Source organism: Rhinopithecus bieti, unplaced genomic scaffold (assembly GCF_001698545.2).
Source record: "Rhinopithecus bieti isolate Rb0 unplaced genomic scaffold, ASM169854v2 scaffold_38691, whole genome shotgun sequence".
In the NCBI taxonomy this organism is placed as follows: Eukaryota; Metazoa; Chordata; class Mammalia; order Primates; family Cercopithecidae; genus Rhinopithecus; species Rhinopithecus bieti.
Genome location: NW_016816690.1, coordinates 1,554,074 through 1,566,783, shown reverse-complemented (window position 1 = coordinate 1,566,783; position 12,710 = coordinate 1,554,074). Strand labels below are relative to the sequence as shown.

The window sequence follows — 12,710 nt, the reverse complement described above, 5'->3', positions numbered from 1 at the left end:
CTTTGCTGGCACCTTGCTCTCGTGGCAGCAGCTTCTCCAGAGCAGCTGAACTCCCTTACTAGAGGTCTGGCATAGGCCCAGAGAGAGGTAGCTGGGGTGGGGACAGTCCTGTAGCTTCTCTGTTTGCCTGCAGGCTCTAGCTGCCTGAACTGACTTGGTGGCTTGGTGGCAGGCTGGTTGGGCCTGTGGCCCTCAGCTGCCATGCATCCTGAGCCCTTCCCTACTAGAGCTCCATCAGATTTGTTTTTGTGGAAAGTTCCATGACTGCGTCTTCACACTGTGGCTGGCACAGATCAGGTGCTCACTGCACATTTTGTGAGTAGGTGAGTGAGTGAACACATGAATGAATGGAGGCAGGATCCTCTGGCCCATGCCTGAGGCTGGCTGTGGGGATGGTGGCAGCCCTGCTGCACCTCACCCCTCCCTTGGCCAAGCTCTCCTGTACCTGCTCCAGCATCTGGATGGTCCCTGCCTGCTCATCCAGCTCTTCTTCCTGATCCTTGACTTTGGCCTCCAGGTCCCGGAGCTGTTTCTTGACCTTGGCCAGAGAAGCCTCATCCTTGGACTCTTGGGAAGAAATGTCCTGGAGCTCTGCCTCTAGAGACACAACCTTCTGGGTGAACCCTGCAATATCCATGTCTTTTTCCTGGAGCAAAAGAGATGAGGCTGGTGCAGGGCTGACCCCAGGTTGTGAAGGGGACAGGGCACAGACGGTGGGTGGCCCTACCCACCTCTAGTTGCTGCTTTAGACTGAAAGCCTCAGCAAGGAGCATGTCCTTCTCCCGCTGCAGCTTCTCCCGCTGCAGCTTCTCCCGCTGGGCCTCCTCATGCGCCTGCGAGAGCTCACTGTCAAACCTGCAAGGGAGTGTGGCGGCTCCATCAGATGGGGAAGAGCCAGGGTCCCCCACACAGAGACTGTCAGGAGGTGGTGCCATGGACAGGACCCAAGCAGGGGTGGGGGGACCCACGCAGCCCTAACGTGGGGCCAGTGGCAAGGTAGGGGTGACATTTAGAGGTGGCAGGTCAGGCCACTGAGGCCCTATTGAGCAACTGGGTCTGGGATAGGGAGCACTCAGGCGAGCCCTTTCACCAAGTAGGCCTAAGAGGGACCCATAGCCTGCTTAACAGGCCCCTCAGGAGTTAAGTCTCTACCTTTTCCATTTCAACACATCAAAGAATGAGGGACCCAGGTGAGGGTGGGGTGGGAAAAGGGCAGAGATGAGCACCCTGCTTCTACTAACTCACTTTCCACAGTTCAGTTCGGCAACTGTAAGGGCAACAACTGGCTCCTTGTCCCTGCCTCTGGGCACCAGCCTTTGGCCAGGACCAGGAACCCCAGCAGTGCTGGCAGGACACCACCAGGACACCCCATACTGGGTTCAGAGCTGGCATTCCCACTGTGCCCAGCTGGCCACATGCCTCAATGGGCACACAGGGGGCCTCGTTCTTCACTCCTCCACTTCCCAGTCTTCCATTTCCCGCTAAATATGGAGCAAATTGCTCAAATTCCTCTTACCACCTTCCCTGAATAGCTAATCAGGTTTCTGTGGAAGTTGAACGCTCCCCTTACCCCAACCCCACATCAAAAAAAAGTAAGAAAACTCCGGGCAGCTGAAACCTAATAAGTTGCCCAGCGGGGAGCACAGCAGCACGGTAACTAGGCCGAGCTGGTATTGTCATTGGGTGCTCAGAAGGGGGGTCGAGCTAAGGGTGCCAGCCTTTGGGTAAAGGGGTAGGGTGGGGGCAGAGATGAGAACGAGGGAAGTGGCGGTCATGGTGTCAGGTGGGAGGAATAGAAAACCTTCCTATTTCCCCAGTTGGGGAGATGGTGGTGGGTCCAGGTGGCCAGGGGTAACCCAGAGTCACTGGAAAGGCTCTGCCATCCTCACTCCCAGGGTCGTGGGTGTGGGGATACCCCTTCACAAAGGCAACCGGTGCCTCTGCTGAGAAGCCCTTCCCCTGCAGAGGAGAAATGGGTGCTGTTCTTGCTCCCCAGGGCGCCCTGCTGTTCCCAGGGTGTGTGGGTTCCTCAGTACTGCTAATGAAGGCGTCCCATCCTCATTCCCAGCCCGGGAAATTAATTTAGATTGGATTTTCTCCTGTGAGGGCCACCCCCCTCCTTTGTATCATTACCATAATGAGATGGAAGTGGCACGGTAGTTTAACGACATTAGTCAGGAGAGAGTGTTTGTGTAGCTGAGGCAAGTGAGGGAGAGGCAGAGCTGGGGGCCGGGGGCAGGGACATAGCGGTTCCTGCACGGGCCCTGGTTGATGCCCTTCCTGATGGGGCCTGGCACAGGGTGACAGGCACGTGATGTGGGGAGCACCTCTGAAAGCAGAGGCCTGGGCAGGTCTTCAGTGGGGACACAGCTTGAGTCCACCCTGGAGGTCAGGAGGGGGCCCCTTCACGTTCCAAGATGAGTGACGAGGCAGGCAAGGGCCCTGGACAAATTCAGGTCCTTCCTTCTTTCCTCCCTGGTGGGCGAGGAGGCAGTCCTGTCTGTGGCTGCTCCGAAGGTTCTCTGGGCCCAGGTCAGGGGGCCCACCTACCTCCTCTGCTTCTTCTCCAGCTCGTGGTTGCGGACCTGCTGGCCCTCCAGGTGCAGCTTGGTGTCCTGCAGCTCAGCTGTTAGCCGCTGGCACTTCTTCTTGAGCTGCTGCAGAGCCCGCTGACTCTCCTCACTGTCTGCCTGCAGGTCCCCGAGCTAGGGGCCGAGACAGGGTACATATACAGAGAGGCCCGGAAGCATTGGTGGAGAAGGTGAGGAGAGGGAGGTGGGTAAGTGAGGGGAAGACCCAGGGATGTGGGAGGAAGTCGGGTCTCCCAGGGAACTGAAGAAGCTAATGATAGCCTGCTCCTGATTGCCCCTGCACCGAGAAGCTAACATGCCAGCCTCCCTGATCTGTCCCAGGCCAGGCCTGCCTGCCCCCAGCCTTCACTGGACTGACACGAGGCACCAGTTCCCCTCCTGGCCCTCTCAAGCACAGGCCTCGGCTCCTCCCCAGCCTCACCCGCCGCTCCAGCTGCCTCTTGTTCTGCTGCTCCACCTCCAGCTTGTCCTCAAACTCCTGCTGGAGCCGTTTCTTGGTGAAGTCCACCTCCCGCACAGCCCGCTCATACTTCAGCCGCCACTCGCCACCTGTGGGGTTGAGGCAGACAAGGAAGGATGGAGGTGCTGAGAGAACCCAGAAGGGGCAGAGGGGAAGGAGGATGGGGCAGGGGGGGCAGCAGGTGGAGTCAGCCAGGGCTCAGAAAGCTCTCTGTAATGACGGCTTCCTCCCAAGGCAGAAGGAGCCACTAGCCAGGAGAAGACCAAAGCGAGAGATGTGGCTACATGTGCTGTGCCTCCCCCAGGGACTGCTGGGACCACGGCCCTCAGTCTTTGTCATGATCGTGGTTGTTACAGCTCTACCTAACAATCCCCTGCATTTATTGGCACCTCTGCCTTCTCATCTGTTTCTTTCACTTTAGCCCCATGGAGGGGAGACAGGCCTGGACAAGGGGCATGACTACCCAGGGGTGGGCATCAGGGCTCGCATCGCAGGCCACTGCCAAGCTCCTTGGGCCTCAGGCCCACCTGCATCATCATCATCCACTTCCCCGTTGATCTCCGCTGCCCGGATGAGACGGGCCTCCATCACCTCCATTTCCATAACCTCCATCTGCTTCTTCAGTGCATCGTACTGGGTCTGCAGAAGACGGGGTTTCAGGGTATGCCATTCTGTCCCCTCATACCCACTCCCCGAACCACACAGACCATGCTCACATGCTTACCCAGGGCAGACAGGGATGCTGGGCTGGGGTGAAGATGCCAACTGTTTTTGGGGGGAGCCAATGGGCACTATGGTGTGGCAGTCACCAGCCTGCTATTCTCACCCAGGCCCTGCCCTCACCTGCAATTCCTTCATCTCCTTCTCAGCCCGGAGCCTCTCTGCTGTCTCCGCGTCCAGCAGCTGGGAAGCAGACTCTCCTGTGTTACGCTCATCTGTCAGCTCCGATGTCAGCTCCGAGATCTGGAGTTGGGGGTAGGGAGTCACCACCAATTGAAGTGCCTGCCTCACTCAGCCAGAACACCTGGGGGACCTGCAGGGGCTGGGTCTCCCTGCAGCCATGCCCAGTTGGTGTGGTGCCAGGAGTCACTCACCCGGCTCTCCAGCCGGTCACTGTTGAGCCGCAGCTCGTTTCGCTCCTTCTCCACCTTCTCGAGCTTGCTCCGCAGCTGCTGGATCTCCTCCTAGGGTGGACCAAAGAGGGCAAAGTGAGCCAAAGGCACTGCGAGGGGTTGGGGCCCTGGGTCTGCACCCCTGTAGTGAACAAAGTTGATGAAGCTTGGGCCAGGACACCATGGGAGGAGGCATGTCCCCAAGAGCAGAGCCACTGCCTCCCGGGAATCCTGTCCCTAGACCCTTCCCAATAAGCTAGGGATGCCCAAGATTTTATCGTTAAGAGGCTGCCCAGGGACTCAGCCAGCACCCCGGAGGGACATTTTCTGTTTGATGAGCACATTTCAAGGATGTGAGCTCTCTGGACTAAATGAAGAAGCGCTTGGAAGTCCAAGCTAAACCGGCAAGGCCTCCCCACACCCAGAGACTTGACCCTCCCAGGCTGTCACATACGTCTTTGCTCCGGATCTGCTCCTCTGACAGCTGTACTTCAATGAGGGGCCTCACTGTGGTAAAGAGCTTCCACCAGGGCCAGTCCTTCACCCCTTTGTTCTTCTTGATGTTCTTCTGAACACAGCGAATGGCCAGGTCCTGGATCTGCAGGTGGGGTGGGGGTGGCGCACAGCGGGGTTCTCAGTCACCTTGGCCAAGCTTGGCCCAGGATCCTCCCCACCATCAGCACAGGCCCCCAGGGCTGCTCCTCTGGCCTCCTGACCCCGAGTCAGATACTTCCCATGCTCCCCCTTGCCCCAGGCTCCCTCCATCCCTCAGAGGGTGGGCAGCACAGAACCCAGCCCTGGGAGCACCGTGCTGGGCACTAGCCGCTCTGCTGCCATTAGGAATAATTTCATCTGCTTTATTTGCTGCCTGATTATTTCCAGCACCCTGGCCTAGCTGTGCTATAAAACCTAATCTTGCTGAAACACAAGAGGCGGCAGTGCTGGCTGTTTTATGGACTTGCTAATAAGAAAAGGAGTCGCTGACACAGCTCCTTAATCTTCATGGAGCAGCCTATGATCCAGAGCCCACCTTTGCCTGGGCCCTGATTCCCCTACCCCTCAACAAAGCCCTCCAACCAGGCCCCGTCACTGGGCACACCAGCACACTTGCTGGCACCAGGGAGCTGCCCGTTCCCCACCCTGGCCCAGGACATGGTGGCCTGGGAGGTTCCTGCCTCTTCTCCCCCTCATAGCCTCCACCCCAGGAACTTGGCTGTGCCCATGTAGGTTGCGGGGGGAGGGGATGTCCCTAGAGCAGCACCTTTCTCTTCTTGAAGTGCTGGCGGGCCAGGTAGCCCCGGCAGGCTGCTTGGAAAAGGGTTAGGTTCCTGCTGGTTTGTTCATCCCGCTGCTCCTCCAGCCGTGCCAAGGTACCCGCCCGGAAGAACACCTGTGAAAAAGCAGGCCTGGTGAAGGCAGGAGACTGGGCCAGCCCAGCAGAGGAAAGGGAGGGAAGGTGAGGAACTGGAGAAACAAGCAGGCCAGGGAGTACAGCCCTTCGCTTGGGAAGAGCCTCAAAATCCAATTGTCCAAGAGAGGAGGGGAGGAGCAGGAAGAGGCCCTGGGAAGGCTGAGGGAGCAGGGGCTGGGGAGGTTTTGGCAGGGGAGGAGTAAGGTGTGAAATTTAACTTCAAAGAAAGATGAAAGGAGAGGGAAAGTAAAGGGAAGATATCTGGGGCAAGGAAGGAAATGGAGCAGTCACTGGTCAAACAGGGAGGGGGCATCCTGCCACATCTGTGAGGGCTTCCTCACCCAGGACTGCCAGCAACCCCGTCAATGCCCCCTGTGCCCACAGCCCACTGCAGGGCCCAACCCGGGCTCCAGCTGGGACTCCCGACTGCTGGGATCAGGGGGAGTGGATGCTGGAGGATGTCTGTGTGAGAAGCAGTGCTGGGGAGAAGCGTGCAGAGGAAAAGCAGGGAGAATGGGAAGAGGGGTGGTGGGAAGCTCCTGCCTTCTCCTCCCCCTCCCTGCTAGTTTCATTTCAGATGGTCTCCTCTTTCATGTGCCACCCCCCAACACACACCCAAGTTTCACCTTCTCATGAAGAAGCCAGTGAGGTGGGTGGGGGTTGGCCCAGCCGAGGGACCTGTCATACAGGTTTGGGGGCTGGAGGGCAGGCATGTGCAGAACCAGCTGGGCGCCCCCACACCCGGCCTTTCCTTAACACTCTGTGCCACCCTAAGATAGGGCTTGGTAAAATTTGCCACATGCCACAAAGAGGAGTGTGTGTGAAACGGGAAGGTTTGGGTGAAAAAAATCACTCTGTATCCATGAGAGTGGGCGGAGACACCTAGGTATAGGCCTACCTCCATCTGGCACGGAACACAGAAAATTCCTTTTTATGGGGCAAAGAGAAGATGTGAATGTGATGGGAAACAGGTTACGTAAATGCACCGAGAGCCAACAGGCACAGTATCCCAAGGCCCCCTTCAGCAAAGATGCAAAGAGAGGGCCTAAACTTTCTGCTGAGAAAGCTCTGCCTCTGGCGACTCCACAGAAACCTGGTCCCCTGAGGCTGGCCTTGGAAAAAGCCAGCTCAGTCCTTTGTGACACTTCCCTAAATCCCACCATCGAACATGGGGTCTCCCATGGGTCCTAAGTTCTACCTGAGCCTCAATTTCTTTTCTTTAAATTTATCTTGAATGGTCTTGCTCTGTCACCCAGGCTGGAGTAAAGTGGCATGATCATGGCTCACTGCAGCCTCTACCTCCCAGGCTTAAGCTATCCTCCCACCTCAGCCTCCCCTGTAGCTGGCACTACAGGTGTGCACCACCATTCCCAGCTAATTTTTGTATTTTTTTTAAAGAGATGGGGTCTCCCTATGTTGCCCAGGCTGTTCTTGAACTCCTGGCATCAAGTGATCCTCCTGCCTCAGCCTCCGAAAGTGCTGAGATTACAGACACTAGCTGCCGTGCCCGGCTGCTCAATTTCTTTCTCTCTTTTTTTGGGGACAGAGCCTTGCTCTGTCACCCAGGCTGGAGTGCAGTGGTGCAATCTCTGCTTACTGCAACCCCCACCTCCTGAACTCGAGCAATTCTCATGCCTCAGCCTTCCAAGTAGCTGGGACTACAGGTGCCCGTCACCACGCCCAGATAATTTTTTTGTATTTCAGTAGAGATGGGTTTTCACCATGTTGCCTAGGGTGGTCTCAAACTCCTGGGTTCAGGCAATCTGCCCACCTCAGCCTCCCAAAGTGGTAGGATTGCAGGCGTGAACCACCACGCCTGGCCCCCAGCTGCTTAATTTCATATAATGTGCAAGTCTGAAATCCCACTGGGGGTATTATCCAAGCCCCACCAGGGGACAGCAAACATGCTTGGTTAGGACACATAGCCACCTGACCAGGGCAGAAGTGAGGTGCTGGAGTGGGGGGTGGATAATGGCCCAGAGACACAACGAGAAGAGAAAGAATGGTCTAGAGGCCAAAGCAGCGAGCCTCAAATCTCTCTTGAACATTTGCGGGGTTAAGGGTCCTTCTGGGTATTGGGTGAAAGCTCCAGGCCATCTCCTCCCCAAAATACACATTCATACAAATTTTACAATGTCAGGAGGCTCTGAGCCCCCCAAACTCCTTATTGAAACTCTCAGGGTCCCATGGCTCAGATGAAGCAATGTGACACACAGGGAATCCTTGCTCACGAGTCAGTGTTGACCAGAGCCTAGACGGCCTGAACTTTCTTTCCCAAACTAGATGTGAGCAGGCACCCAGTGTTGGCCCAGCTCTGCCCTTGAGTGACAGTGTGCCCTGGGGCTTGCCTGCCTCAGCCGGGCACCTGGCATGGCTCAGGACGACAGAAGGTCTGAGATGGCAGCTGGGAAGAGGATCAGCCTGTACAGGCCCTTTCCTGCCCTGCCCGAGATAGGCCTGGGAACCCAGGCATGGGCTGGAGGAGGTGCCATCCCCAACGGCAGCCAGCAGCAGCTCAACCTGCTTGAGAGGCAGGAACCTGGCGGGAAAGACCAGGGTGACAGGACCCAGGGAGAGACCCTGCAGTTGAAGTAGAGCCTGACAGCAGGCAGCCCTAGGCAGGGGCCCTAGATGGCAGCCCCAGCTTAAAAAAGCGGGGGGAGCGGAACAGACAGAGAGAAAAGAGCTGAGCCAGACACAGAGGTAGACAAAGCAGTGACACAAACCAGAAAATGACACAGAAAGAGAATGGGACACAAAGATACAGAGAACAAGGAGAAAAACAGAACCAGAAACCAAGGAATAGAGACCAGCAGGGACTGCTGGGGCCAAAGGGAAAGCCAGGGACGGCAGAAGCAAAGATGGGAAGATGCAAAGACACAGAGATGGGAGCGAGTGACAGGGAGGGAGGGCAGGAGGAGCCAGGAAAGTGACTCAACATGCAGGGCCGAGAGGACCAAGCACACAGGACAAGTGAGACTCAAGCCTCTGCAAGCACCTCCTTGCACCGCACACGGCCCACGGGACCCTGCAACCCAGAGTTCCTTCCCTCTCTGCTGGCAGACAACCGGTCCAGAACCCTCTCTGGCTCTCCACTGGCCTCCTTTCCACCCCAGCCCTGGGGCACATATGCGGGTGCCACCTGTCCAAGCTTCCCAGGCTCAGAAGAGAGGGGCATGCAGGGCTTCCTGCCTGTGGGAGGAATGCTCAGCTGACCCTTTGGTGAGGAGTGACGCGGCAGACCGGCACCCAGGGGCCGGCGTGCCTGCATTTTACACATGGCGTTCCATTCAGATGAGGAATTCGGCCTGTGGGCAGGTGGTGGCAGCACAGCCTCACCAGGTCCTGCTTGCTCTCTGGAACCCAGCAGCCCCAGATAACTCTCCACAGGGGCTCTACCCAAGGACTCCTGCCTCTTCCAGCCCACATCCTCTGGGTCCAGCCCTCCAGTCTCCCCAACTCCCCACACCAGGACTCGGGCCAAGTTCAGGGCCACCTTCCACCCACTCTCTCCTGACATCACAGAGGTGTTCCTGGCACTGAACAAGCCAGTTATCCAGAAGGAAGGAAAGTCAGATTGCTGCATCTGAACCCTCTAGGCTCCCTGGCCCCTAGCCCTGAAGGGGGCAGCCCCTGAGTGGCTGGGCAGGGTGGAGCTGGGGCAAGACTCAGAGGGCACCAGGAGACCAGTGATGTCTGGCTGAGCAGCAAGAACAGGAGGAGTGGGCCAGCCACCCAGGGGCCCCTGGAGTGAGGCCCGACTGCCCTCCTGTGGGACAACTCACCCGGCTCAGGCCCATGCAGCAGCTGCTCTTCTCCAGATCCAAGCACTCCAGCAGCTCCTCCACCGCCTGTAGAGAGAGGCCTCCGTCAGGCAGCCCACCTGGGTCTCCCCTCACCATGCAGGGCTTCCTCCAGGCCCTTGGCCCTTCCCCTCCCTCCTCCTAGACAGTCTGTTACTCATGCACTTGTGTGGGCTTCCTCAGTGTCAGGCATTGGGTTGGACTCTGGGGACACAGAGATGACTACAAGAGGAACAAAGCATCTTGCTGGGGAGCAAGACAAGTGAACTACTGCAGTGCCCACAGGAGGTGGCACCTACACAAGGCACCTCAGACAGCTCTTGGTTGTGCTGAGAACTTCTGATACAAGTGAGAATTTGCTGGACGAAGTAGGGGAGAGGGCATTTCAGGCAGAGGAACCAGTGTACACAAAGGCCTGGGAGCACAGGACAGCAAAATGCACTGAGGAAACGCCAAGTCGCTCACTGGAACTGGGATGGGGGGTAGGTAGTGAAGGTGCAAACAGAGAGGGGGCTGGAGCCAAAGCACGTGGAGCCCCATGTGCTTCGGGAGCCCCTGAAGGGTTCTCTCAGAGATGGGCATGATCAGGTCTGCACTGGTAGAGGACTCACTGGCAAATGGGTAGATGGATGGAGACCTACCCCACTTAGGCAGTAGTCCACAGGAAGGGAGGCTAGAGCCTGGCCCAAGGGGAAGAGAAGAGGAGAACACACAGCAGGTGTTAAGGAGACAGAGTCTTGCCGGATATGGGGATAGGGTTTGTAAGGAGGAATCTAGGGCTACACTGAGATTTCCGATTTACATAACTAAGCAGATAATGGTGCCATTCTCCAAAGTAGGGAATATAAGAGAAAGAGCCGACTTGTGGGGAGAGAGAATGAGTTTGGTTTGAAAAAGCTGAGTCTGAGATGCCATAAGGGATAGGGGTAGAGAAGTCCAGAAGGCAGTCAGATAGAAATGTATGTCTGGAGCTAAGGAGAGAGGCCTGGGCTAGAGGTATTGATTTGGGAGTCATCAATATATATGCAGTAACTGAAGTGATGAGTGTGAATGAGGTTGGCCAGGAAGAGGGTGCAGAATAGAAAATACATATGGCCAAGGACAAAGTCCTGAGGAAGACACCTCTTTACTTCAGGAGCAAGTGGAAACGAGGAGCTCAGGGGGAGTGAGAACAGAGTCAAGGGGGAAACCAGGAGTGGCAGCAAAGAGGCCCAGGAGAGGATGTCCCAGAAAGAATGGAGCCCCGTGCTGCTAAGAATTCAAGTAACAGAGGGATAGAAAGTGCCGGTTGGCTGTGGCAATGTGGAGGGGATGAGAAGACCAGTGCCAGGGCATCAGGGAGAGGGACCAGGCAGCCATGGGCGGTGAGGGCAGCAGGAAGAAAGCCCAGGGCAGGCAGGAGGCAGAGCACAGTACAGGGAGATGATGACAGAGGTGACAGAGGCTCCTTCCAGAGAGCAAAACCTGCAGGTCTGTGGGGGAGTTTCTCCACGGAGAGAAAAGGGCCAGGAGAAAAGGAGATGCTGGAGGAAAAAGATAGAGAAGCGAATTCACACAGATAGAACGGGTCTCTGGGGAGACCCAAGGAAACGGACTCCAAGGCACAGGATCAAGGGACTGGACGAGAGGAGGGACCCTCCCCACCAAGACAGAAGGTGTATGGGAATAAGGAGGCCAAGGAAGAGAGGTTTGCAGGAGGCAGGAAAAGAAGCTGGAGCCTGATGTCCTGAGATCTGGAGGCTGGATATCTGCTGAGAAGGTGAGCCAGAAAGGTGGGGTGGGGAGGATTTGAGGAGAAAGATGGAGAATGGAATAACAGATAGGAAGCCTGGAGTCACGGTCAGATAAGAAGGGGACATCTAGAAGACTTGCTGGTCCCCCCGAGGGCCCACTAAAGGCTGAAGACCATGAACCTGTAGGAAGTCAAGTCCACAAAGTTGTATAATTTTCTTCCACCACCCTTGGGAGCCCAAAGTGAGGAGTGCAGACACCCAAAGGCTGGCACTTTAGGGTGGGAGTCTGGCAGGCCAGGTGCTGTGGGAGGCTGAGGAGGGCTGAGGGCAATGGAGGCAGAGTGACTGCAGAGTGAACCACGGAAAAGGAGACAATTGACAGAGAAACGGAGTGTGATCCAGAAAGAGAGGTCCTGATGGAGCAGGAGAGCAGGTGTCCTGAGGGGAAGAGAGGCGTGGGACCAGCAGGCAGGAGGCTGTGGTCAGAGAAGGCCACGCTGGGATTTATGATTTCAGAGGTGGGGCATTTCCAGAGCTGATGGGGTACTGGTGTAGCCACAGGTGGGAGGCTGGAATGGAGGCTGAGGCCCGTGAGGAGGGAGCGTGGGACCGGCATCTATGTCCACACGAGGTTGCCTAGGCCACCAGCAGGCCAAAGGATGGAAGAAAGTTCTTCCGAGCCCTCTCCATGAATTCAGGTCTTTGAAGCGGGGTGGAGGGGCAGGGGGGCACACATAGGCTGGGCACTCTGTGGGCTTTCTGCCCCATTCTGCAGCATCCCCTCCTTTTAGGGAAGCCATCCTAGGGTCTGAGGTGTTTTCAGAATCAGGCTGGGTGCCTGAGGCCCAGCACAGTAAAGGAGGGGTCCTCTGCTCTGGGAGCCCTGTGACTGTCTAAGGGGCTGCCTCTGGGGCTCAACGTGACAGCCCAGACGGGCAGGGACACCCCTTCCGCAGCCACGAGTTCACTACCCAGGGCCGGAAAGGGCCCAGCAGCCTGTGTTCACCTGGCACCACAGAGGTCTCGCCATATCCACCTTCCTTCTAGGAGGAATGTTCACCCAGCCCTGGACAGTTTCCTGCTTCAGGAACCAATCCCTGACATGGGGGCCAGGCTGGGGGCCCAGGTGCCGTCGGTGGGGCTCCCAAAGCACTAATAATTCTCATGTGCCCCCAGTGGGCCCAGGCCCTGCTCGCTCCTGGATGATTGTCTGACCCACCAGTGAGCAGACACCCCCAGCTCAGGCCTCCAAGGAGGGAGTGGCTTTTCTCCAGCTCCTACGGTCTGGGCCCCAGGACACAGCTGGGTGCTTCCAAAACCGGGAGCCTGAGCAGGGCCAGATGGGCTGTCTCCAGGGAAGGGAAGGCAGATGAGTCTGGGAAGGGCAGCTGCTTGAGGGGCCTGGGCAGACGGAGAGTGGTCTGGGGACCTGGACCTACCCGTCTTTCATCCACTACGATGTAGTTACGCCCGTGTTTCTTGGTCAGGTGCGGGGCCAGGACATCAAAGCGGCGGCGGAACTCAGAAAACACCATGTGGTCAGGGTAACCTAGAGACAGGAGTCCAGAGCCAGGCCCATCAACGCTGCCTGTTCCCAGCA

At 57.2% G+C, this 12,710-nt stretch overlaps 1 protein-coding gene across 12 annotated transcripts in view; it reads right to left on the bottom strand.

Annotated features, from left to right (window-relative positions):
* MYO18A (myosin XVIIIA) overlaps positions 1-12,710 on the bottom strand; it is a 105,171-nt gene that overhangs the window by 19,032 nt on the left and 73,429 nt on the right. For all 12 annotated transcript variants that reach the window (XM_017855112.1, XM_017855107.1, XM_017855108.1 and 9 more), the window contains 11 exons: positions 12,550-12,659; positions 9,360-9,425; positions 5,425-5,553; positions 4,618-4,761; positions 4,146-4,235; positions 3,895-4,014; positions 3,579-3,690; positions 3,013-3,140; positions 2,551-2,705; positions 732-855; positions 446-646 (listed from right to left, as the gene is read on the bottom strand). In XM_017855112.1, coding sequence (XP_017710601.1) covers positions 446-646; positions 732-855; positions 2,551-2,705; positions 3,013-3,140; positions 3,579-3,690; positions 3,895-4,014; positions 4,146-4,235; positions 4,618-4,761; positions 5,425-5,553; positions 9,360-9,425; positions 12,550-12,659 — 1,379 coding nt within the window. The remainder of the gene's footprint in view (positions 1-445; positions 647-731; positions 856-2,550; positions 2,706-3,012; positions 3,141-3,578; positions 3,691-3,894; positions 4,015-4,145; positions 4,236-4,617; positions 4,762-5,424; positions 5,554-9,359; positions 9,426-12,549; positions 12,660-12,710) is intronic.